This window comes from Drosophila suzukii, chromosome 3 (genome assembly GCF_043229965.1).
Source record: "Drosophila suzukii chromosome 3, CBGP_Dsuzu_IsoJpt1.0, whole genome shotgun sequence".
In the NCBI taxonomy this organism is placed as follows: Eukaryota; Metazoa; Arthropoda; class Insecta; order Diptera; family Drosophilidae; genus Drosophila; species Drosophila suzukii.
Genome location: NC_092082.1, coordinates 5678799 through 5704985, shown reverse-complemented (window position 1 = coordinate 5704985; position 26187 = coordinate 5678799). Strand labels below are relative to the sequence as shown.

General features: G+C 39.7%; 2 protein-coding genes across 3 annotated transcripts in view; one reads left to right on the top strand and one right to left on the bottom strand.

Moving 5' to 3' along the window:
- Positions 1-5331: 5331 nt before the first annotated feature.
- The window catches only part of LOC108012509 (larval cuticle protein 65Ab1), a 218541-nt gene continuing 197685 nt past the window's right edge, over positions 5332-26187 (top strand). The window contains exon 1 of the mRNA XM_070995699.1: positions 5332-5335. The gene's annotated coding sequence lies outside the window, so the exon portion shown is untranslated. The remainder of the gene's footprint in view (positions 5336-26187) is intronic.
- LOC108012479 (uncharacterized) lies at positions 15308-24057 on the bottom strand. 2 transcript variants are annotated; one of them, XM_017077876.4, is made up of 3 exons: positions 23881-24057; positions 16575-16835; positions 15308-16357 (listed from the first exon to the last, which is right to left on the bottom strand). In XM_017077876.4, exons 1-3 carry the CDS (start codon positions 23971-23973, stop codon positions 15575-15577), a joined length of 1137 nt encoding a protein of 378 aa, XP_016933365.3. In that variant the 5' UTR covers positions 23974-24057; the 3' UTR covers positions 15308-15574. The 2 variants fall into 2 exon arrangements, with proteins under 2 accessions (XP_016933365.3, XP_016933367.3); XM_017077878.4 differs by having other exon boundaries at positions 15308-16354.

Genomic DNA, 26187 nt, shown 5'->3' with positions numbered 1-26187 from the left:
CTCTAAAATAAATTTTTCAAAAATAGCTATTTTAAGCATGTAGTATATTGTTTTGTAAATTAAAAATAATTAAAAAACGGCAAGATATATATATGTATATATTTATATGTTTTTAAAGATTCCACAATATCTACATAAGAGTTAGCTGAACTTGGGCTTTAAAATATATCTGTAATGCTCTTAAATACTTTAAGGACAATTGGGTAATTTATTTATTTCCTAGGTATACAACTTTAATTTTAAAATAAAAAAGCTAAGCCCTATTTTATATATTTTTTAATACTAAACAATGACTATTTTTCTTAGTGCACTTATCTGCAGTATAACACTTTTACCTGCGCTTGTTGGCCAAGATAAGATCAAAGATCACTGAGCAAGTTCAACTCTTGGAGGGTTTCGTGTTGCCATTGTGTTGCTGCTGCCAGAGTTTGCTGCTGCTGGTGTTGCTGCTGCTGTTGCTGGTGGCACGCGCGTTGCTGTTGTGCAGCAGGTCAAAAGCGTGCAGCGCTAAAAACGGTAGCCATGATAAATGTGCCCCATAGAATCGGCGACGGGATATGTCTTACATTGTTGCACCGGTGTCAAAAGTTGTTGCTGTGTCAAGTGTTGCTGCTGCTGTTGTTGCATCTGGGATGGCTCCCTCCCACTGCTAATGTTGACAATTTAGCACAAAATTTGTATGCCATGTTATTAAGATTTCGCAACGCTTTCAAGCCACATTTGCCGGGGCAATTAGTTGTGTTTATAATTGGGGACGTGATTGCTGTACAGTCTTCAGTTCTTTGAGTGTCCCCTCTTGTGGTTGCCATTTTTTTTGGGGCGAAACGTGTTTGAACGCTATAAATCAATTTGGCGCAGGGCGGTCGAAGGATGCATGCATAAAACTGGGGAATATTAAGTGCCAACGAATGGGAAATGCTCTTAAAATTTCTGATAAATATAACACCTAAATTATTAGATAGGTATAAAAATCATAAATATTTTCAAAACACTCTTGTGAATACAACTGAAAAAATATTTCTGTTAATAACTTTATTACATCTTAATCCTTTTTCCGTTTACTTTATTAAGGTGGCATATTTTCAACTGCTCTTTCTGTCTGCTCTCTTTTACCAAAACCCAAATTGAAATCGCATAAAGGGACCGAACAAAAAAATGTAAGCCAAAGCGAATTAAAATTTTATCGACAACAAAGTTGCGGTCCGAACAGCAATAAAAATTGTTACGCTGATGAACGACATGACACCAGCAGCAGCTACACCAAAAACATGCAGCAACAGCAACTGATCGACCGCAGGAACAAGCAGCAACAGCAACAGCAGCAGCAGCAACAGCAGCAACAGCAACAGCAGCAACAGCAACAGCAGCAACAGCAACAGCAGCAACATCAAAGGCAGCAACAGCAACAACAGCACTCAGTGGACCGCATCGCGAAATTCTTTCTTTTTTTCCGTATGAAGCACTTTGGTTTTTGTTGCTCTTGTTGCCAGAGCAGCCTGCTAAACTCAAAATGAGAAATTGCTGCCGCCGGTGCAATTTTCATGGTTGACCTCATTTTGTGTTGCCGCTGTTGACTTTGCGGAATATTTTGTGGCAGAGCGCATCATGTCTGGCCGTCTGTCCTTCTGACTGAGTGACAGACTTGCCCTTTTGGCCAAAAAGTGAGTTTCGAACTGGCTCCAAAACTCTTGTCAGCGCCTGTGACAATTTGTCGCCAAACAATTTTTGGTTACCCGGCTCCCGGGGCAAAAGTTGATGTTGTTTATGTGTTTGCTGCTGCAGTTTTCGGGGCGAAAATTCAATAAATAACAATGTAATTATATGTTGAGCCGGGCGAGTTGCTAACTCGATTTTGATGCCCAGGATGCCGGGTAGGAAATACTTTAATGGGCTCTTGGCTGGGCAACAAAAGGAGCACAATCTACATATCTGGCCCGGGGCAAATTGGCGTTAATGTGCCGAGTCAATATTTACCAACACCACTCCGACATCAAAGCAAAAAGAGGTGCAAATGCAGGATGTGTGTGTGTGTGTGTGGGGATATCCTTCCATTTCCCACCTGGCCTGGGTCAACAACATCCTTGCCAAGTGCGTGCCTCAAAGCAGCCCCATTTTAACACCTTTTTCTCACATCTACCATTACCCCTTACCCTCTACCCTTAGCCCCACATTCCTGCTCTAGACACTCTTGGTTCGTCATAAAAATCAGGTGCGGCATATTAGGGACAGCTCTGTGGACATGGACACAAAGTAGCCCTTGCCCACGTCAGTGGGAATTTGAAAATGGCAAAATCTAGAGGGAAAAAGGAGTGGGACCAGAGGCAAATGCTGTCTACAATGTCCTGTAAACGCTTTGTTTACAACGATAGCCATGATTTCTCTTTACACTGAGAGAATTTTGTGCGTTCAATGAAATTAAAATTGGCTTACAAACTTCTAAAACTTTAAATGACGTTAGATGTATAGTACTACTAAAATTAAGGAATTTTATTCTTTTAAGAACCAATATTTTAAAAAAATTTGGTATTTTACTTGCCTACAATCTTAATAGGCTTAAATTTGTTAAATTATTTCATTATATGAAGTTGGTTTTTAATTCATGACAAATACAAATATGAATTTCCTTAAAAATTAATGAGTAATTTAGTTTATAGGTAAATAAGATCTAGATCGGCATAAGAAAATGAAATAAATTGTCATTATATGTAGTAAAGCTGTCTGTCATAAAAGTGCCCTATATAAACTCCTTTTGAAAACTATGTAAAAATATTTTAAAAAAATTTTGTTCCTTAGTGTTATTCAGAGATAATGGTTTTAATAGATCAAAGTATCATCAACGTTTTGTAATATAGAAAATAATAATATATGGACTGCATTCTATTGTTGAGTACCCTGTTTAAAGTACTTTAGAATCCGTGGCACTATGGTTAATAATCTGAATTTCTGGCACACTTTTTTATTATCTGTGGCACATTATTTCCTTAAAACCTGTTTGTTTTTCCCAGTGCATTGGCAAAGCAAAGGCCAGAGTCATGCCCGTCATTCATCCATGGCTGTTCCTGGCCATGGCTGCCCCCTGAATCGGTAAGATAGATTTGACGACGTGTTTTCCTCTGTTCGGCAGGGAACATTTCGCAGCATGCTTACTGATGCGATCTTTGTTTGTGCCTCGTGCTTTGCTTTCCATCCAGCAGCAATTGGAATAGGAACAGCAAGAGCACAGCAAAAGCAAAAGCAAAGCAAAAGCACAGGCAACAACGCGTCGATGACAACGGCAACATGACCATTTCCCTCCATTGCCATCTCAATTTTCCTGCTCTGCCTCGCTCGACGGCAAAATGCTTGGAAAATGTGCACAATTTTCACATCCGGTGTCACATTCGATTCAATTGAGATTTACCTGAACGTGACTAAAATACGCAAATTAAAAACGCTTCACGTTCCTCTATCCCCAATGTGTTTATGTGTATGTTTTGGTATCCTGTTCCCGAGAATGTGTGCGTGTTGACTATCCCCAGTTACCATGTTAACAGCATTTACCGAGCTTTATGGCCGAGATTTTTTCCGGCTGCCCCCTATTTTTTTGGGGTTAGTGGAAATCTTGTGTGAAATTTTTTTGTCGACTGACTGGTTGGGTTATCGTTATCATTTGAATAAATTACCGCTAGACGAAGCATATGATTGGATAATTTGGATCCGTTTAGGCATTGAATTAATAAAATTCTGGCCTATTTCATATCCTCCCACTGGATTTGAACTCTCTTCTACATTATGCAACTTAATTAAATAACTAATTTAAATTTTTGGCTCACCGAATGCAATTAACTATGGCTAACAATCGAGAATGATTGGCTGGCCACCGAAAATACACGGCAAATAAAGCGAATAATTGAAACAATTTCAACAAGGCTCAATGAACCGAGTGTGTGTGGGGGCGAAAAGTCAACGCCAGAGGGCACCATAAATCGATTAATGCCAAAGTGTTATGTAAATAAAATAACCGAATAGATACAGGCAAACACGCCCACTCAATTATTTATTGTTTCACCATATTTGCAGCCGCTTTAAAGTCAGAATTTAAGCCCAGTACGTCCTTTTTTTTTGGCGAATCACGCGTGAGTGGCTTTTGGTTTTTGGGGTTCGTTGGGGAATTAGCGACGCGTCGCCAGTTGAATAAATCGCATTAAAAAAATATATAAAAAACAATCACCAAATTAACGTCATAATATTTCAGCTGTAAAAATGCGGTTTTCAATTGCAGCCCAGCACTTTAAGCGCCGATCTTTAATGGCGCCAACTTCAAAGTGACAATAATTTGGCCATTAAGCCGCGAACTGAGACAAGACATCATCTTGGCCGGGTATCTCCACCATCCGTCTGCCATCCGCCGTCTGCTCATTAAATTGGCTTGTCATTTAATTGTTCTTCTGGCCTCATGGCCACGCATCAAAGGAGTTGGCTCTGCTTTTTTGGTGCATTGCCAATTGTCATAATGGCCGAGACGGCGCTGGCCAAGCTGGCAATTATGAGTTAAGAGCTAAGAGGAATTACTCCGCCAGTCCAGTCCTGCCCAATGCAGACCGTTCCGTTCAGTTACGTCCCATCCCGACCAGGCTGGGACCATTAAAAAAAGAAATGAGCAGCCCGGAGACGCACACAAAGTTTCTGCCGAGAATGGGGGCCATAAAATTAGTCGTGGCCAGGAAAGTGTATTTGCTTGTGGCCAACTAAAGTTGAGGAGGGCTAAGGGGGTAGCTGAAGGACTGCAGAAATACAGTAGGTTGAATCCTTAAGAAAATTTTAAATTAAAATTTTTTATTAGCACTAATGCGTCTTTAATCCACAGTAAAAAATAGATTTTTAATATTTACCGGATCTCATCCAGATCTATAAAAATCCAAAAAAAATGTCAAGGTGCAATAACATTTTTTTCTTAATTATAATAAAAAAGAAATGTCTTTTTATCTTTACTCTGGATAAAAAAAATATCTGAAATTGTTAAATATAAATATTATAATAATAATATCTCATCCAGATCTATAAGAATCCAAAAAAAATTTCAAGGTGCAATAAAATCTTTTTTTTAATTATAATATAAAAGAAATGTCTTTTTATCTTTAGTCTAGGTAGGAAAAAATATCTTAAACTGTTAAATAATATTTCTTTTTCAAGTTATAAAACGTATATAATTTTTTTTCAGAAAACCTTCAATTATCTTTTTTTTAAAAAGAATATTTTTAACTTCTAATATATTCCCGGTTGTTTTTTTTCATACTTTTAGACCACTGTGCGGCAATACCAAAACTCAGGCATTGCTGTGCATCGTCCACATCTCGTAAACGTTCTGATGGAATGGAATGGACAATTTAAATGCAGCATTGGGCTATTGACACGCCCCTTCAATGGGCTGCCAACGGACCACTCAAGGGGTAGAATTGCCAAAGAGATGAGAAAAGGGGTAAACAGAGGGAAAAGTGCGTGATTTGGAATGGTTTTTAAGAGCGAGTCCTAAAAGGCTTCACCGGAGATATATGCGCTAAATGATGACGGTCATATGTCAAGCGGTTAACTGGACTGTAAAGTGATGGAGTAGACGATTTGGCTTGGGGGACAAAAAATATACCACACAGAAGACAGCTTTACAGTAAGTGAAAAAATAATTCCAGCTGTATTCGGCAACAAACAGATTGTGTTTGAAATTATGCAGGTTTTCACCTCAGAAGGGTGAGAAAATGTCCCTAACACATGGAACTTTTGCAATCTGTCAGATTCTAAGCTGAAACTTCAATCAACCCGGACAAGTTAATTGAATTTTGCCACAGCCAAACGCTCAAAACTTTACACGCACTTACAGTGAGAAATTATTTCATTTATGTTCGGTTTGAATAGATAAATAAGTAAAGTGTTGCATTTATTTGTTTAAAAATACAAGCTGGAAATTTTGTTCAACAAATTTTAATATTAATACAATATTTTCTTCATAAAAAAATATATTCAGGAAACAAGACCCCACAATACTTATATTTGTGTTCAAGATACTAAAGCTCAAATATTTTGATAACATGTTTTTAATTTTGCTTAATATACTCTGTACTTTTTTCAGTGTCTTGGAAATTCTCTTGTTCTTTCTCAAACCATTTACCACAAACTGCTCATGTTCATTTTATTTAGAATTTGTTTTCAAGTGTTTTTGAAAAATGTTTCTCACAGGGTAAGGGGTAGAATTTGACTTGACTTGAGCATTTTGCATAACCCTGATATTTTGCATATTGGTCGAAAGCCAGAAACTTTTTGACTTTCTGCTCTGGCAGCAGCCACAGCAACAGTATGTAAGTATTTGAGGGAACGAGAGACTCCAGTGACAGTTTTCGGACAGTTTTGCATGGCGAGCATATGAATAAAATCAGACGAAGAGGAGGACGTGTCATGAATTCATTTTGCATACATTGCCAGTCAGAGATCAAATTTGCTTTGGCATCACTGGTATTTTGATGGGCATAACCAAATCACTCCCTATGCATATCCACTGGATTGGCTGACTGACTGGTCACAAAATCACAAATCATATTTCAATTAATGCCCGAAAACAGTATCCAAACAGCCGTGATAAACGAAATGATTACATAGCAATCCGTACCCTCTGTGGATTTGTTTACGATGGCCAAAGTGTGCAAATTCGGCAGTCCAACATGCAATTTGCAACTGATTGGCATGCACAATGGCTCGACAGGAATTGGCCACAGTCTCCGTCTGCTGTACATCGCTTAAAAGGTACCCGAAAAATAGTTGGTTTCGCTCGCATTCAATATCACATTTCCAATCTATTAACTAGCGAGCCGAACCGCACTGACAGACTGACGGGCTGAAAAGTAAAAACCTCGCAGAGCTTGATTAAAAAAATACCTCCATCTCCCGAAACTTCGAATAACGTGTGAAAAAGTGGCGGCGGCGGGTGGCCGATGCCTGTCACAGGTTAATTTCGCATGCAAATAATGTCACGTGTTGTGTCGCATTCGCTGAATGAACTTGATTAAAATTCAATGCGACGTTAATTAAATTTACCCAATGCAATTTGCAGTCACTTCTGTTCGGTGCTTTTGGGGGCAGATTTTTTAAAGCTGCACTAAAGTAGTTCTCGTTGGGTAATACTTAAAAAATGTAGTGATTTTTAAAAAAGGAACCTTTACAGAAGCATTATTAATAAGGTTGATAAAAAGAGGATAGCGGAGGAGGTATAATGTATAATGAAGTATAATGTTTTTGGGGGCCGACTTTTTAAGCCTGCACTAAAGTAGTTCTCGTTGGGAAATACTTTAAAAAGTAGTGGTTTTGTAAAAAATAACCTTTACAGTACCATATTTATAAATAATGATAAAAAGAAAATAGCGGAGGAGGAAGGGATAAATATAAGAGGAATGATATATTCCTTTGACATTTTAGGTACCTTGCATACTAATTTGTAACAATTTAGTTAGGATCTACTATAAAACTTACAAAGCTAACGAAGGGTGCAATTTTTTTGGTGAGCTAAGAGCAGCGTTTATATCCACCTCTCACCTTTGCCGTTGCACGAGGCGTATGAGCAATAGGCTCATAAATTACCCGGCTAACATTGCAAGGACTCCCTGAGACCGGAATTCCGGTACATTGTGTGGCTTCCATCGACGCCGCCAAGTCTAGACAAAGCAATCATAAATAATTTCTGCATAAAGACGTAATAATTTGCCTCAACTCTTTGCTACCTTCGAAGTCTCTGGCCATCCCTGCCCAACGCCCATCGAGGCGAAAACCCTAACTCATCGGAACTGAAACTCTCGCTTGTTGGCGCTGTCCAAATATTTTGTTATTAAATGAAATTGCAATGTTTGCTGCTGACCACTTTGGCGGTGGTGGCTCCTGTGGTATGATGTTGGTCTCGGCGGTTGGGGGATTGGAATTGCTGCTCATTATGATTGCAACCAGGGATACCGGGATCCTGGGATCCCATGCCCCATATAGCCATCATCCCCCGATGTTGTTCCCCCTGCTTGTCTGGGAATTTCATTTCTGGGTTCGGTCAGTTCCTGACTATGGGGCGAATTTCACTTTTGCGTTTTGTTAAACGTTTTTATGAATTGTTTTGTCCGTCTGCTGGTCCTGTTGTTGTTTCTGCTATTGTTATGATGCGGTTAGGGGCTAAAACTAGCTGTGGGGCAAAGGTCAAGTAAGAGGGGAGCGAGAGGGGGGCAAGAGGGGCCAGCACATTGTAGAACATACACTTTCTCAAAGACCTTTCATTTGGTGGTCAAAGGGATTTTTATTACAAACATCCATCTCAGTTGCCTGAAATATAACCCAACCTTCCTAAGATATTCATATATAGATTATAAAAATGTTAGCTTTTTCCAAGTGGTTTTCTGAAATAATATAAAATATTCTTTAGTCTTCAAGAGTATTACTATTCATACTAAATTTCGATTATAATAAAGTCATTTGAAAGAGTATTTCCAGTTCTCCTCAACTTAAACCACATTTTTCCCCTTTATTTCCTGGCCACCCTCTGGGACCAAGTTGGCCATGTTTGTATGGAGCCGGACAACGCAGCCATTTAATGAAATTTTAAACATTTTTGTGTTCTAATAATGAAATGCTTATGGTTGGTTTGCCTTGTGGCCAAGGACGTAGCCGTGTTCGGAGTCCTTTTTTGCCCCACCACTCACCTGCCAGGACTTTAAGGTATTGAGTGGCAAGAAGCGCCAGCCAACTTTTGTGGCACATTCAGTATACGGCAAAGTGAGAAAATTGCAGGTGAGTTATGGAAAAGTAACTCAAACGAACTGAAGAGAACTCGTTAAAAGTTATGCTCCTGCCATCAGCGTTGCCTGGAATAAGAGTGTTTTGGTGGAAAGTTGGCCATAAATAATGCGCTGCTCGATATTAACAAGCCACGACCGAGGTGATGGCGACTAAAAAGTTTAGCGTTCTTCAATAAACAAAGTGCCAGTCACCTCTCTCACCACTTTCTACCCCCTTCAGACAGTTCTTTCGCGGTTATTTTAAAGTTGTCAACAGTTTATTGATGTTGGCTTTTCCGCGAGGCAGCAGCCACAAAGCGCGACATAAATAATCAAAGGCGAAAAGCTCCTCCAGCAGGCAAATGGAAAATGGTAAAATAATTTCAACTAAAAGGTCGTGATGTTGTTATTTGGCACTCCGCCCCGGAATTTCCAGCGATTGTCGCCCGCGGCATTCGTCTTTCATATCCGGATTCCCGCTTCCGTTTCTGGCAAAAGGGGAAATTGATTTTGGCCATTCTCGCAGTGGGGGTATCGTTCAAAATGTTAATTAAGTGTCTAGTTTAAGAGCCCGGCCCAGAGTCAACCATGAAATATTAAGCAGGCTGTGTGCGGTCCTTAGAAATTTCTCCCTCGGCTCAAGGACAGGCTCTAGTAACCTGAATCTACCATATATACTATATGCATGCAGCATATAGCCATCTAGCAACATATGTGCGCGAGCTGTTAATTAACTGGTGTGCTAACTAGGCAAACACACTCATATACCCTGGTATATCCACCCTGATAAAGGCTGAAAAATGTGACTTAATGAAGTGCGAAATATGCGGAGATTTCTATGGGGTAATGAGGCAGCATCTAGCATATCTGATGGCTGGCTATGTGGTCTGTGTGGATATATATCCACATGTTTGATGTCATACTCGTTATATCCTTGTATCTCATATCTTTGGGGGAAATCTTGTGGTTACTTTAAGGACGCTCGAATGCTTTAAGTGGATACATGTGGTCCTCAAAGTTCTTCCTCTATTGAATACATATACCCTTTACATAGCAGTTCCTATTGTTTCCACATGGCGACCGTTGCCAGATATTAATATATTAACAAGGAAACATTTTTAATTTTATTTAGCTCAATGTATCAAGGCCTAAAAATATGATTTATTGTTCAATATTTGGTTAAATCTAATAGCATCTTTCATTTATTTTTTATAGTTAAATCTTTCATCGGATTTGGTCTAATTAAATCTTTCATTGGATTATATCTAATTAAATCTTGCATAATTAATTCATTTTGAATTGCAAATGCTATTAACAAGTAAATACCAATAAACAATGGGCTAATATTATAACATTGCATTTGTTCATAATTTTTTATGCTTGTATTAAAGTTTGAAATGACAATATAATCCAATAAAAATAAATATTTTGCTTTGGTTAAAGCAAATATAAAAAAATGAAGTTGTCATAAATTCAATTGAAATATTAAGCTTACTTATGATAAATGCTTTAAGAAAAATAATTAAATTATTTTATAAATTAAATAGCAGAGTATTAATTGTTTAAAAATTAAATTAAAAGAAAATTCTTAATAGTACTATGGATTATTCTTTATAAATTCCTAGGGTATCCTTACTTTCCACATACTCTCCCGAATTAGTTCCTTTTAGATGTCATGTCCCTGTTGTTGCTTTTCCTTTTTGGCGTTACTGCCACAGCTCCATTCGCCCCAAATCGAAGCTATAAAAGTAATTAAGATAACGACTTTTGTGCTGCTCACATTTTTGGATTCCCCATCCACCCACTGCTCACTGGATGATATGTATCGTGTATTTGCTTTATAGCCACAGTTTTACAATATTTCCTTTTGGCTCAATGCCCTCGAAGCTCCGATCTCACTCCATCCCCTTACTTTTGCCGGCTTCCTGTTGTTTGTGCAATTTTCTTGAAATTTCATTTCTTAACTTTTGCCGCCGGGCTTTGAGACTGTAAATCATGTGAGCAACCAAAGGGGGTGGCGATATGGAGGGGATTCGATGCCATCCGTGTGCCATTGTTGATGCAGGGGACACAGACTGTTGCCTTTTTCGCCCTGCCAGCTGGATGTTCCTTTTCCTCTAATTGTTTGCCTGGCCACGGGGGACAAAGGCGCTGGAAGGAGCCAACATATCGATTAATTAACAAAATTAAAAGATAAGAGTTTAGAGCGCAGGCACCATATGGGGATTTTGATTTATTCCTTTGGCATTCAGGAGCAAACAGGAAACGGGCAATCAGTTTGATTTGGGGATGCAAATCCTGAAAGCCTCATTATGACTAAGGGATAAGAGTTTTAATAGCATTCTGAGGGTGAAATTATAATTAATTAATTCTGAGAAGTTGGAAACGCCCGAAACCACAGACTATTTTTAATCACTAATGGGTTAAAAAAGGAAGAACATGTGAGATAATAAGTTCCCATATTATTTCAGGTGGGTTTAAAGAATAAATTTGACTAAATCCCTAATTAAAATAATTTAATTCCAACAGCCAAAGTGATTCAGGGGATTAATAGCTCTTAATTGTTTTTCCTTGCTTAATTGAAACAGTTTTGTCTAAACTATAAGAATAATTACAAGTAGTTGATTAAGAGCTCAAACAATATAAACCCAGAAGGGTTGTTACAGCCCTCAGCAATCAAAAACAATTTCAAACAATTTAGGTCAATTATCCCTTTAATTTATTTTGTTTGTTTTACAGGATAGAAGAAGAAAGGGTAATTACTTATGACAGATGTCAAAATAACTGAAGAGTCAATATTGTCTTAGCATAAAGTATGCAATTACATAGAAAGAATTCTTGGGGAATTCCTTCACTTTAAAAACTTTTCCCGCCTTCTTTAAAATCATTGCCTCAGCCTCAGAGTGTTGTCTGCTTTTAATATGCACTTGGCCGAGTGCCAACTGATTTTCTGTTTTATATAGATTGTGAGCCACAAAGGAACTAGCAACACGCCTCTAAAAAACCCCCGTCTTTCAACCCAGGGGCAGCTAAACAATTGAGTGCACTTTGCGCTGCTTGTTGCATACTTTCTGGCGCTGCTGTCGTCGCAGGATCACGTAGCTAAGGATAAGGGCAGTCAGTCGGCCACCGGGGCGGTTTCGTTATCCTTGTGCGTGCCCCTGCTGACACAATTTTTTTCACTTCTTTCTCAGACTTACATCATACTCGGGTCACGGCTCGTTGGACACTCGAGTGGCACATAATTTCCGCCATACTGCTGCAAGCTAGATGTCTATGCACTTCAAAAAAGAAGTTTAGACATAATACTGCAGTTTCCTAATAAAACACTTTCCTGCCAAATCATTAAAACATTTGTTTTCAGAATAAAGAATCAATTACTTTACGATCTAAGTTTGATTTTCTAATTTACTATCCATAAGGATAAATAAATTCATTTGGCTATTTTAAATAAATATTATCTAACATCCAAACGAAACTGTATGAGTCAAGTATTTTATTAACCAATATTTGATGAATAGGAAACTTAAATTCCCTGTGCATTATTCAGTGTTCTTCCTCTACGTCTTGCCATCTTCAGATTGCATTACTCGACTGGAAGTTCGAAGCTGTGGCTGATTGAATTTTCTCCTCAGCTGGCCAGTATTTCCATCATTATCATTGGGGCTGCTGAGGCTGCTGGATCTGCTTTAAGCGCATTAAGAGGCCAGCATTGGAGGCCACTGCAGAAATGTCGAATGTGAAATGCGTGCTAATTAAAAGGCAAAACATTTATGCAATGCCAGACTGGCAGCATCGGCAGCAACAAAAGGCGCACAAAGGCAACGGCGGCCGTCATGGCAACACATGCCCCATTCCCCATTCCCCAGCTCCTGCTCCTGCTCCTGCATCCTGCATCCTTTGGACCCCTCCTTTCCAGCTGGCAAATAAATCCCATATAAACAGAAGATAATCCAGGCAACATCATGGCAAATGCCATTCATTGCTGGGGGTCCTGCCACCCCTGACTTTCCTGCTGCTCCCGTTTCAACTCCTTTGGTAATGCGGATGAATGAATGGTAGCCAGAATCTCTGCTGAATGATTGACCATTCATGGATGCACTCGTCGTCAGTTATTGATTTTCCCAGGACATAGGCAGCCGGGGCTGGGGGTATTCAAATAGAAGAGCTGTTCTTGTAATTAGCTGTGGTGGGGTCAGGTTGTAAAGAGGGATGAGGTGAGTCGTCAGATAGATTGTGAAATTGTATAGTAGTTTAATGAGAACCCACCGAGCCATAAACAAATTTTCAGGTTCAAAGAAATTCATATTGGGCTATAAAATAAACAAGCAGTTTGTGATATTCAAGGAAATTAGCTTATAAAGCGATGAATAAATAAATAATATATTTAATATCTGGTTTATTATAGCTTAAACAGTTTAATTAATCCTGCTTTCTCTTGTTAATACTTTAATAGAATTTTTTTCTCCTGCATTAAATCATGTAACCTGATTTAGTATTACTAATTAATTAAATTTTTATTAATAGCCATTGATTTTGTAATGTCAAAAAACATTTGCACATAATAAAAGCAGGCTTTAGCATTCATTTTTTATGTTTCATTTTAATATCATAAATCGACCACTTTCTAATTTCCATTTAATTAATTTACCATCCGCATGACCCTTTGTTTGTGTTTGCTTTTTCCCCAAGGGAGCATTTTGGATGCTTTCTCTGGAATTATTGCAACCGTTTCGTAATTAGTGAGGCATACACAAATGAAAATGAAATTTGCAGGGCGACACTCTCGGTTTTGTTGCCTTTTCAGCCTGTCAGCATTGAAAAGCTAAACAAACTCGTGCAAAAATTATGCAAACAGTTCAAGTGAAAGGGGCAAAAAAAACTCAGCATACATTGCAGATGAAAGCACTTCATTAGCGAGAATGCTGAATGTTTATTCCCACATATGCCTGGACATACACTTCCGGCTCCCTCTTGAATTTCTATTTGAATTCCATTACGTCCAAGTGTTGAGAACCAAAAGGAGTTGCAGACCCAAAGGATGAAATGTGGAAGGATTTCCTCGGCACAGCTGAGATGTAATGCCATCAGGTTCCGTTTATCGAAAACTATAATCTGATGTGAACCATTGTCGATATATTACCAGTCCAGAGTCCTCGGATTACGTTGTGTATAGAGAACAGTATTACTCTCGTTCCCCAGCAATCCAGTTGTCAATGGTATTTCCATTTGTGTTTGCTTTGGTAATTCCGAAGACAATTTCATTGAAATATTCCCATTTTGCGGTCGCTCTGATTGGCAGGCAATTAATGATTGGGTGACTTCGATTTAAATCGTAAAGCACTGGCGCCAGTTTAATAAATAAATAACTAAAAGATACCAACCCACCGCCATCACTTAATTTATTGTCATAATTATTACATTTTCCATTTTCAGTTATTGTATTCATTTCGATTCGCTTATTAATGATGTAACGTTATTAATGCTGTCAGCGCTTCCATTTATTTGTAATTTGTTTGCCAATGTTTTTTCCCAGGGCTCGTTATTGTTAATGGCCTTTTGTTTCCACGGCCTCGGGGGTTAAAAGTTCGTCCGGCTTTTGTCCGGCCGATGTCAGTGCGAATATTTGTAGTTTATATTTAAATATTTTATGCACTTGCCTGCCAATTGTTTGCCATCTGTGAGTTATGGCCTTTATTTGGTGAAAGCAAGTAATATCCTATATCAATCATGGGCCATAAAAAGGTCGTTTTTCACACTGGCTAAACAGGAAATGATTTAGCGATACTGTTGACATTGGGGAATGTTGGGAATGTAGTGGAATATATTTATTAAGCCCTTGATAAATACGCTTTATATCAAATTTATATATGTTTCTGTAAGTTGATCCTTACTAACGTCCGTTTAGGATGTTGCATAAAGCATTGCATACTTTTATGAGCTTGGAGTTCACTAAAATGTAGAAATGAAATGTAAGAAAAGTTATACAACGTCAATGGAATGTAAAATGCAAACGATCAATAATTATTTAAAGCATACTTGTGGGCGCACAAAGCCTTAACTTGGCCTATACATAGATATATAAAGTTTTTCTATTAAATTGATCTTATTATATTACTTTATTTTATTTCATAATCTCTTTTAATTAAATTTTTTCGAATGGATGGATAAAATGTCAAGTTAAAATCTGTTAATCCTGCTAAAAAGTGTGATAAGTTATTCATTTGCGTGCGATGACAACACTTCACAATGCAAAATGTAGTCCCCCCTGCATGTTATAACTAATACAGCGGGTGTAATTATTCATGCCACCGAAATGTTGCCCGCAACATGTTGCCGGGCGAATTGCGTCGAGAGCTCCACGAGCCGCACTTGAAAAATTAATGAGGGCCACTCGAATCGCTAATCACATGTAAGTGAAGCGTTCTCTGGCCAACCCTCCATGGAGGACTCCTGAGGGTCGGGGATCTGGGGTCGGGGGAAAACAGGAAACGCATCGATTGCGGGGCGTGGACACATTAAACTCTCGAGGGTTGCGTTTTTGCTGAATGCCATTGTTTGATTTTTATTCATATTTCACTTTCACAATAGAAAACTTAGCCCTATGTCGGATACAAAATATTTCAATTAGTTGGTAGTCTTAACTAAACACGAGGGTTGCTCAGCCCGCCAGTACGTAAACTATATCACAAGTACTTATGCATAGAACAAACAAATACCTAATTAATTTCACCTATCGTTCCCTTTGCAGTTCGATATTATTTAGCCCGCCCCATGAAACCCCTCGTAATAATTATTTTCTATATCTCGATGCTATTGGCCTGCAGACTCTTCAGGATCCCGAGTAACTGCAGGGATTCCAGTGGCTCGAAGTCATCTGCATAGCGCACCGATGAGGGTTTCACCACATGACGCTCCCTGGGGAGATCCAAAGTCAATGGCAGTTGTTCGGCCATCACGGAATGGTGCGTGATCAGGGCTTTTAGACTGGTGAACTGCTTCTTGGCTCCTTTCAGGCGGTACATTTGGTTCCGGGTGGACTGCACTGGATAGGTCTTGACCTTATTGATCCTCTCTAGGCGCAGGACCAGTTCGAAATGTCGCGGAGTGCTGCGGCGCAGAAGAAAGCTGCCAGGTGTGGCCTGCTGCAGGTGCTCCATTGCCGCCTTGGCCGTAATCCTGGGCTGATACCAAGGACATGCCAGCAGCTCCGGCTCTTCATCCTCATCATCATCGGAATTTTGGTTGACGCTGATGTATCTGGTGAACAGGGGAGCAGTTCGGCGGCGTTTGCTCATGGAGTTGGGGGAATTCTCCGCCAGCAGTTGACAGCAATCGGAGATCCCTGCATCGGAGTCCTCCTCTGGTTCCTCCTCCTCCTCCTCTTCGGGATTGGAGTCACTGCTGGGCTGACTACTCTGCCAGCAGTTGAGGGAGAGTAGAGACTTTTGGGGCGATCTCTTGGGCGTGGTTGGGCTACTGCTGGTGGTACTTTCCCCAGTGGAGCTGCAGCTGCAATCCGCATCGCGTTCCTCCTCCTCTTCCTCCGCGTCGGCGTGGTACGAGGAGTCGAGAAGGTCCTGCTGAAAAGAAAGGAGAAATCCAATTAATTTACCACTCCAAAGAAAGGGTTCTTAAAGTCATGGTAGCAATTATGGGTTAGCCACAATATTGTACCCAAAATGGTTCCATAACTCAAAATATTCATTTACATAATTCGGTTTGGTTCCAGTTCTTAAATTTTTAGTTATGGATGTAACATTTTTAAATGAAATATTCTTAATATCATATCATACACACCTCATCATAGTCGCTAGTGGCTTCTTCGTTCAAGGTCTGCTCCTTTTGCGAGGGCTGTGCAAACAGTTTGCGGTGCAGGAAATTCTTCATGCTGTCGTAGACCTTGTGCGTGCGACTCTGGATCGGTTCTTGTTTATCCATATCGCCGGCGGTTGAGAACTGCAGCTTGTTGCTCCATTGTCCGCATTTCTCGAAGGCCGAGTCTTTATTGTACTGACCATAGATGTCCGAGTAGCCGGGACATTTGATGGCATTGCGTAGCTGTCGGGCGAAAGCAAACAAGATGGATTTTTTTTTGTTAGTTTTGGTCAGGAAATTTGTAGAAAGTGTCAGGGCCCTGTCCCTATAAATCTTATCTACCTCGGGGTTTCCCATTTCACTCGAAGGACGCTCTTATGCAACAGCCACGGAGATAACACACACTGTCATCCCATTATCCTGGCTTTGTTCTGCTTTCGCCTTTGTTGTTAGGCCAATCCCATTCTCAGTTCCATTGCCATACCCATAGCCATGCCCATTCCAACTCCCTTCTCAAAACCCGAGGACTGCTTTTGCTAATGCTTTTGGGTCACTGCTGCTGTGATATCCTTGTAATGCGCTCGCTCTACTTGTTCATTGTAGTACAATTTGCCAGTCCGTTGTTTTTCCTGCTCGTATTTGCCTTTCATTTCGCTTATAAAATATTCATATGCAGCTACTGTCGAGGGTAGTTGCTGGAGGGTTTTTTTCCAACACCTACTTTTGCTTTAAAAATATTTAAATACCTCTCACTTTCAGGTGGGATAATTTAACACTTTGTTGGTTGGGGAAGGTTTTTGATATAAACTAAGTAGTTAAAGGCTAGAACTGTCAAATTCAATATATTTTAAAAGGAATTACTATCATATCATTACACTTATGCATAAGGTTTACCACTTGTGATAAGGTAAGGTCTTGGTAAATACTACTTTTATATGTTTATAAACCTTTTTCTTATAGAGTTGATTAGAGGACATGTCTAATCAAGCAAGGAAGTACGATTTTGAAAACATTGAGAGCCTGAATTGCTCCGCTTTGGAGGTGGCTTATAATGTCCACTGGCTTGGACCCTTGATTATGGATTGGGATGCCACCGCCTGCCCCGATTTCTTCAGCTTCCCCGTAATCCTGGCTGCAATAGCACTCTCCTTCATCCAGATACACCCCTCGGTATTGTGCATTGTGATCCGTGAATTCTCGGCACTCTTCGGCACGCACACACACTCGAAGGAAAAATGGCAAAATAATGAGCAATCGATTGAATCGCAGTGCAGGACACAATGGAACCCTGACGACCAGGTAGAGCTCGAAGTGGGATTACGAAATTGAATTCGATGGCGAGTGGCTGGGGTTGAGGGTTAGGGACTTTATAATTCAACACATTCAATAAATTAGAGGTTTGGGAACGCAAACAAAGGAAGTGCAGACGCAGAACTTCCGTTGCAGACCATCCCATCGATTTGCATTTCCAATGGAAAATCTTGTTTATATGTGAGCAAACATGGAGGGGCCCCCCAAAAAAATATTGTTTGCTACATCTTGGTCAGTTGGCCATTAATTCGTGGCCAACGAGCCATGGAAAAAAGAGTTTTTCTTTGATGTGGCCACACAGCGCATAAATCTGTTGAAAGTTGTTCGGCAATGGAAAAGCGGCGTGAAATGCCTCAAAAGTGTACCTTTTATCGGCTTAAATCAAACACAATGGGCCAACAAGCGTTTAATGGCTGCGATTCTTGGCAGCTACATGAGTTTTAATTTATGCAAGGCAGGGCTAAAGAAAAGGAACCGTAATTTCAATGATAATAGGGCCCAAAGAAAATTGGACCCGAAATAAAATCCAGCAGTCAGTAGAAGTAGTGGCCCAAAGGTGTTGGCGTGTTGGCCCTGTTCTTTTGATGGTGTTCGTGCTAATGCAATAATCATAGGTCTAACCCCCGCTCCAATTGGTTTATAGATTCCGATCCTGCCCCGCGGAAAGGTTGAGCTCTAATTGATGTTGAAACAGCGCCCCGGGGCAGCAGGCCTTCCATTCTTGGCCAAAGAGCTCTTTGTTTGGCCTGCGAGGTGTTAGCATATTTTCGTAATCAAAATGTGTTACAATAAAAACGCAGGTAACCGAATCGAGGCACCTTCGACAGCTGACAGACAAGAAAGTAGGTAGACCGAATGGAAAGACCCTTTGGTCTTCTTCTCCCTCTTGGCCTTATAAAAACAGTTGTTAAATTTTCATTTATTGTACATTTAGAAGGGGGGAAATTAGTTGAAGTGCCCGGAGTGAGTCGATGAATTTATTGAAATGTTTCCTTTGTGCGCCACTTGAGGCACCCACCGACATATGCCTGAATTTTTGAGCAACCTCTGGAAAATCAAGCAGCTGCTGAAGGGTCTTGAAAAACAAAACCACCACCCCGCACTCAAGGCAACCCACAACTTTCCACCTCGGGAAGTGTTTACTGGTGGCGAACTGGTGGCTTTTAAATTGCAACCGCAATAACGCTAACCGGCTACTTATCCGCTTACAAATTGGGCCAATTACCAAAGCAGCTGTGCTGCCAAAACAAAACTCCTCCCCTCTAAATACCCGACCGCCCACTCCAAAAATGCACTTCCTACAATATCAATGAAATTTTTGAAAATTCTTTTAGACATTTTCCTATCGAAATTAGTAATATTTCATTTGGCTCCGGGCCATTAGTCGAGCATTTCTGAATATTTTGTAGTCATCTCGCTTTTAGTTCCAGCTAATTTGACAGTTTTATGCCACACCAAAAGAAACTCAAAGTGATCCCAGCACGGACACACGTGTCGGGGCTTTCAAAATGTCAGAGATACATGGACTTACGAGTAGTTTATGACATTTTTTAAAACACGTCCCGCACACATTTTCCCCCATACTCCCCCTGAAAAATTTCGGTTTTTCAGTCAGTTTTTCTTTTAGTTGGTTAAACGAGTTCGTTTTTGGGGCTCGTAAAATGATTTTCTCACTAATTTAGTTTTATATGCCAGGAAAAATGTTTATACCTTCAGCTTTTTGGTGTGTTTTGTAAATTTTTTTTATTACAATTAGCTTTGCCTTTGGCTGGTAAATCCTTTGTTTAGACACATGTGGCATGTGGCATTGGCTTTTTTATGGCTTTCCCATGTTTTTTTTTGTGGCATTTTTATAGGTGTAAAAAATTGGGTCATATAAAATATTATTGAAATGTGAAACGAATTGAGTTGTTTCTTTTCAACCGTGTGTTTTTTATGCGTGTTTGAAAACCCATTTTAATGGGTTTATTAAATGCAAATGAAAATTGTTGAAATTTTAATTGCATTTTATGAGCATATCTCATTGGGGTTTCTTCTCTTGTGTGTGGGTTGTTCAAAAGATTAATCTCAAGTTTTATTTTTTCTTTGAGGAACAGGCAATGAACTCTGGGAATTTATCACTTTGAGAGATGGTGAACAATTTAATTAGAGACTCTGACAACTTTTTCCAGAACTCTAGTTCGCCAGAGGAAAGTGTGTGGAGGGAAGTCTAGTAACTGGGCTTGCAAATAGTTTTCCACGAGTCTAGTCGTCTAATGCACACAAATCCTTGGTCGGAAGCCATATGAAACTCAAACACGGACAACGGGCTGGTGATAACGATGATGTTGGCTAGGTTCTCGGTGCTCCGTTCTGGGTTCCCGGTTGATGGCCAGACTAAGCCAAAACCAAAAACTATTTGTAGCCAGATGAGTTTTAAGGGGGAATGGGGCAGAAAAAAGTATAGATATATAGAGAGGGTTGGGGGTTTGAGGGCCTTTCGGATCCCGTTGAAAGCTTTTTTGCATATTTGCATTACATTTTCATGGCGTGGCATGTGGCGAACAAAACGAAGAGGGGCGAAAATTTATATTGAGTCGAGCGTAAAAATAACAATGCAGACAGTTGATGGTCGAGGCGGCAGACGGCATGAAAATAAGTGAAATTGTTGTTTACCCAGGGCGACGGAGTTGGAGTTGGGCAAAATATGGAGCATAAATTACAATGCATGCGAAGTCGAATGGGATTCGCAGTCGCCGGCTATTTAATTATGCTCATCAATTTGTGCAGCCTGCAGATTGCAGTTTCCCCAATAAATCTTTGGCTTAGTGAACAAGGCGTCTGCTTCGAAATTCCTAATTAAATGCACTTAAAAGCGGTGCAATTAATTTTCTATCCTTAGAGTTTCCTCTCTCTCTGGGGGCCCCCGAAAAATCAAAGAGTCTGCCTGGAAGTACATATATGTAAATACATGTGTAGAACACGAACAGCCAAATAAACATTAATCACTGGCCTTGAAAGGGAGCCCAGAGTTCTTGGGGAAAAGTGCATTAAAATGCCTTAGAATTTAAATGCCTCAGCTCATTGCTGCTAATCGTCGCCAGCAGTTGATTCTATTTTAGCTGCATCTCATCGAGAATTATGAGGCCCATCACGGGATCTCTGCAGTCGAGGAAATCCACTTAGGCAGGGCGTCGAAGGCACCAGAGCATGGCATCATAAGCCACACGAGGAGGAAAATGCTTTCAGCCTGATTTCCCCAGCACAAATCGCTCGGATCCATTGTCTGTTCAAAAAAGTTGGTGCGGAAACTGATCTTTGAATTCTTTCAATATTTATGCACAAGCATCATGATATTATCTCGGAGTTTAGCGTGATTGTTATAATTAGATAAAAAGGCCTTATTTAAATAAGATAGGTAGGTTATTAATAATAACTAAGCATCATTAGTCTAAGATATTTAATGCCTATGTTTATCATTTGAGTTAATCAAATGTGTGTCTATACCTTATTAAATATATGATGGATGGTTTATGGTTTCTATAATTTAAATACTTCTTAGGTTCCATGGGTTTTTTATACTGTCGTTGATGAAGATGGGTCATATTACTTCCACGATGAATGTTTATTATACTTGAAGCTGAATATTAAATGAGTTAGAAAGAGTTTCCCTTTCATTAATTAATTAAAAATGTGCCAGCCCAATGAAATGTAATCAAATACTCATCCAAGTAAGAATAATCTCTTGTTCATAAACACTCCATAAGCGCAGTTCACTTTAATAAGACCGCTGCAAAGTCGATTTTATCTTCGCCGTCTTAATTGTCTCCGATTTTAATCTAGCAATATGGTTGCAGTTCCCTCCTTCCTCAGACCATCCCTACCAAACAGACAGCATATGGTCTGGTCATTTCAGTCAGAACCACCAGTTGTGTGACAATTTTATTAGTTCTGGTCTTTCAGTACATATATATGTATCTATGTGTTCTGCAGTTCGTGACGATTCCGTTTTGTATCTTTGACCCGCGATAGGCGAGATGCCTTTTATCTGTTGCGAAGCGGCTAATTGAAATCGTTTGTCAGCACAACCAGTTCAGTTGGCTTTGTAAACAGTCTGTGTCTGGTAATAGATTTTGATAACGGAAGCGGTGGGGTTTTCGGGGAGGTGTCGAGCGATTTATACCCGAAGATCCAAGGGATATACTTATTCGTAAGAGGGCGCATTCTAGCCCCTTTCAGTTTGAAGAACTCTTTTGTAGGACTCGAGGCTTCTTGGTAAAATAACTCCCGTTGCGGCCACACCCAGACATGCCATTTCAAAAGACAATCCTTTTGGGAGCCAAAACAACCAACACCTACACCAAATCCACACAAAAATTGAATAAAAGGTGAGGAAGACAGATTTTCATAGATCAAAACAAAAAGGGAATCCACAGAGTCGAGATACAGAAGGCGATGGGTGTCAATTCCAGTGAAAAATGAGTGGATGAAAAATGCAGAGGTCGGCATAAAAGGAGGAGGCAAAAACGCAAACTGTCATTCAGTTTAAAATTACAAACTTTTCTCGGTTCGTCGTGGTTCTTTTAAACAAATATTTTGATAAATGCTGCTCAAATGTCGGAGCATTGTTACAGCCCTGTATCTCTGTGTGTGTAGATGTATCTCTGTGCAGCATCTACGGATCCCAAGTCAAATAAGGAGATTAGTAAAGCAAAGTAGCTGTGGACTCAAGGAAAGTTGACTTTGCATTCAGGTAGCCGGGATAGGTAGTTTGTCTTAATTAAGCTATCGGGCCTATCGCCTTTCAGGCATCGTGGCTAGACGATAAAGCCTAGTTAGTGCTTATCTCGCATCAAAAACAAATAACATATGCGCTTTGTTTGCATATAGAAATGCATTTTGTCAAATCAATCACTATCTTTATGGGTCCGACATATGTTTTGATTTCAATTCCCGAAACGGGCTTCGCTGTTTGCTCTACTTATCGCCAGAAATCAGGCTGCATTTACAATTTGATTTATTTGAATTCAGATTTACTCGCGGCTTAGGTCGCATTTATATGGCCCCTTTTGTTGGAAACGCCCTCTGTTTGCATATATACTTTGATTTAGTTTTTATGCAAATCATATTTATTTGGCCCTATGTGATTTAGAGTTCCACTGATTTACGTCGACAGTCGAGTTTATTATGCTGCGCTGTCGATGTTTGTTGTTTCTGGCTTTGTGTGGCGGTGTTGTTGTCTCTGGTATCTGTGACACTAAATCATTTTAATTGTTGTCGTTCGTGTTTTGAATTTGGCCATGCCCCCCTTTCCGGCCCTCAGCTGGTCGATTCAGCGGGGAGTTCACTGTAGATAGTGCTAAGTGTGCGTGGGTCGGCTACAGAGATATTTCGATGGTGGGTGGGGAGTGTGAAATGGGCATAGACTGTTAGATTCTTCAGAGCCCAGAACAGCTTGAGTCATCAAGGGCATGGATATTTATGAAGATGGATTGAGTCACGGCAAGATATTTATCGTAGAGTATATGTATATTTAAATGGTTTTCTAAAAATTTAATTAAGTAGTTCGTCTTAAGTCTACCATAAGACTTAAAACCGTTAACAAGAAACAAGCCATTTTAATATTACTCTTACTTAAAATAATACCTACTAGGTGTATAGATCAACGGTTTTGAACTATGATCATAAAGAGATTTCTTAAAAAAAGATCTTAAAGAACCAAAACGGCCTAAGACTAACCTTCAAAAGATAACAAATCTTTGGACTAACCTTTTAAAGAATAAGATGATAAAAAATCTTAGCTTTTACGAGTCATTCGAGCTAAACATATCTAACCTGACTGGGGAAGAAATATCCTTATAACTCACAAATTATACCAATTCCTTTAATGTAAAAATCTTAAGAGGTTTCGAAATGGGACTTAAGATATCTTAACTAAGAACCATAAATATTCCCCTCAGGCGTTTAGAACTAGTACTCAAAGATCTTGGAAACTTACCATCTTGTTCTTATGCTGAGTATCCTTTTTGCTGATGTTTTTGTTGATGTTATCCGTGGCGCCAAAGCGATTGTATTGGAAAAGACGACCCATTTTCTTCGGTTATGGGAATAAATTCTTCGGGATTGTTTACACTTTGCTCTTTAAACACAGACACAATATGCTAAAGGCGTATTTTCAGAATTTTATGAGCCCTTCAAGAGTGTTCAATAAATTAGCGCGTAAAAGGAATTCGAATCGGTATCGAAGTCGAAGTCCGGCGAGTCTTGAAATTCGGATTTCGGTTGTGGGTTCGTTTCGAATTCGGTTTCGGAATCGGGTTTCGAGTACCGGGAGCGATACGAGCGATCGGTTCGAAGTGCGCAGAGGGAATGAAATCCACGGGGCGACTGCATCGAAAAATACAACGGAAAATGAGCACGAGACGCAGAGCGAAGAAGCAGAAGGTGCGGTGGGCGGGGGTGAGTCAAAGAGAGAGGGAGAGAGAGAGAGAGCGGAGAAAGGGAGGGAACGAGGGCAGCAACAGCCGCTGAGATACAGATACAAATTTCATGACAGGCAAGCCGGCGTTGTTCATGCATTTACCGCTAGTTCATTCTATGCCTCTCTCGTTCTGTGTGTGTGTGAGTTGGTTTTTCTTCATTTGCCGTGCTCAAAGCACTCACACACACAGAAGCGAGCAGTGGAACACTCAAAACAGCAACAGCGCAAATAGAAGTAGAAGCCGGAAATGAGATAAGTCGACTCACAGATACCTGGTAATTTGTTGCCTATCCTAAGGCGTAGAAGCACTAAGTCCTTTTGATCAAATTTTGGTATAGCACTTGGAAAATGAAACATAAAACTGCATCCCAAAATTCATAGCTCTAACTCTAAAAGATCCTGAGATCTTCATAAACAAGAAAATATATTATTGATATAAAATATCGTTATAAGTTATAAGAAAATCATTACATGTACTTAAAATATAATCCTGTTCTTTAGAATCCCTCAGAATAGACAAATTTAAAGGTCTATAATACCTTTCACTTCACTTTAAACCAAATGAAATCAGGTATACTCCTGCTAACTACAAATACCGGGTATAAAAACCACTCCAACAAAAAGCGAAATGAGAAAAATTTACTACAACCGACGGAAACTACACTGAAACAAAAAGAAGCAGCGACATGAAAGACGAGACGTGGCTGTTTTGGGCAGCAGGCAGGCAAAGTGAATGAAATGGAAATGGAATGAAATGCGAGTTTGAGTGACTGACGGACTGACGATGAACCTTGAGGGTAGGAAAGTCAGTCAGTCATTCATTCGGTGAGTGAGTTGGTGAGCGGACGAGCGGGCGAGTGAGTGGGTCTGTCACTCCTCAACAAGTTGAGTCCCCAGTGGGTGGTGGTTGGGTGGTTGGTGGGTTGGCGCCAGTGCCCCTTTATAGGAAGGGGGAGGGAGGAAGGTGCGGGAAACTTGGGCCGCTGGCGAGTCATTCATTTTGGACAGCGAGCAGCAGAATCAGCAGCAGATTCTGATTCTGATTCTGAATCGGGAGCGGTAGCAGTGGCAGCTAAAAGCGACCAAAGGCCAGCCAACTTTTGACTTTTCATTTCTTTATTGACGGAAGGCGTTTAAATAGTCGAGGTCAAGATGGTATATCTATGTAAAAGTAATGATACCAACCTTCTAAATTTATCAAGTGTTTAATTGAGCGCCATTAGTAACACTATTCATTTTTGGAAGATCATAAGAATGTTTTATATTTATATTAAAATGGATCTTACAACCATATAAACCAAATACCAAGTAAACCAAGTATTTAAGTCACTTTAGGGTTAACAGATTAATAGCTTTATGGTCAGATTTCATTTGAATTATAGGATAATGCTATTAATCTTTGTAGAATAAAAAATAGGTTTTTTTTTTAAATTAAATTGATAGCATGATTGTTATTTCTATCTTCAGAGTTTATTTGAATTACATATTATACGCAATAGTCTTAAGTAACACAATTACCCAAAATTTTCATTCGTTAAACAAGGGGTAAAGGTTAGTCAGGACACTTTTATATTATACATTCGATTTTAATTTCAAATTTGTTTTGACAGATAGGTAATATTTTAAAAACATTTTTTTAGATGACCCATTTACACAATTAAATAGGGAGGCAAACCCCTTTAGCGGCTTTCACTGCTATTATTCTGATCGCGACCGTGTGTCCTGAATAGGTCCTTGCTCATTGAGGTGTGCGTGTGTGTGTGTGTGCGTCAATGAGGCGCGCTCCACATTTGGCTTCTTCATTTGCCTGTGTGTTCTCTGTGC

What these genes read in the sequence shown, in the direction of transcription:
- LOC108012479 (XM_017077876.4), bottom strand. Translation starts at nt 23,973, where the DNA reads ATGGGTCGTCTTTTCCAATACAATCGCTTTGGCGCCACGGATAACATC. An exon ending in CTCAGCATAAGAACAAGATG is followed by an intron (nt 16,836 to 23,880) that starts GTAAGTTTCCAA and finishes TTCGCCCGACAG; the next exon opens with CTACGCAATGCCATCAAATG. An exon ending in CCACTAGCGACTATGATGAG is followed by an intron (nt 16,358 to 16,574) that starts GTGTGTATGATA and finishes CTTTCTTTTCAG; the next exon opens with CAGGACCTTCTCGACTCCTC.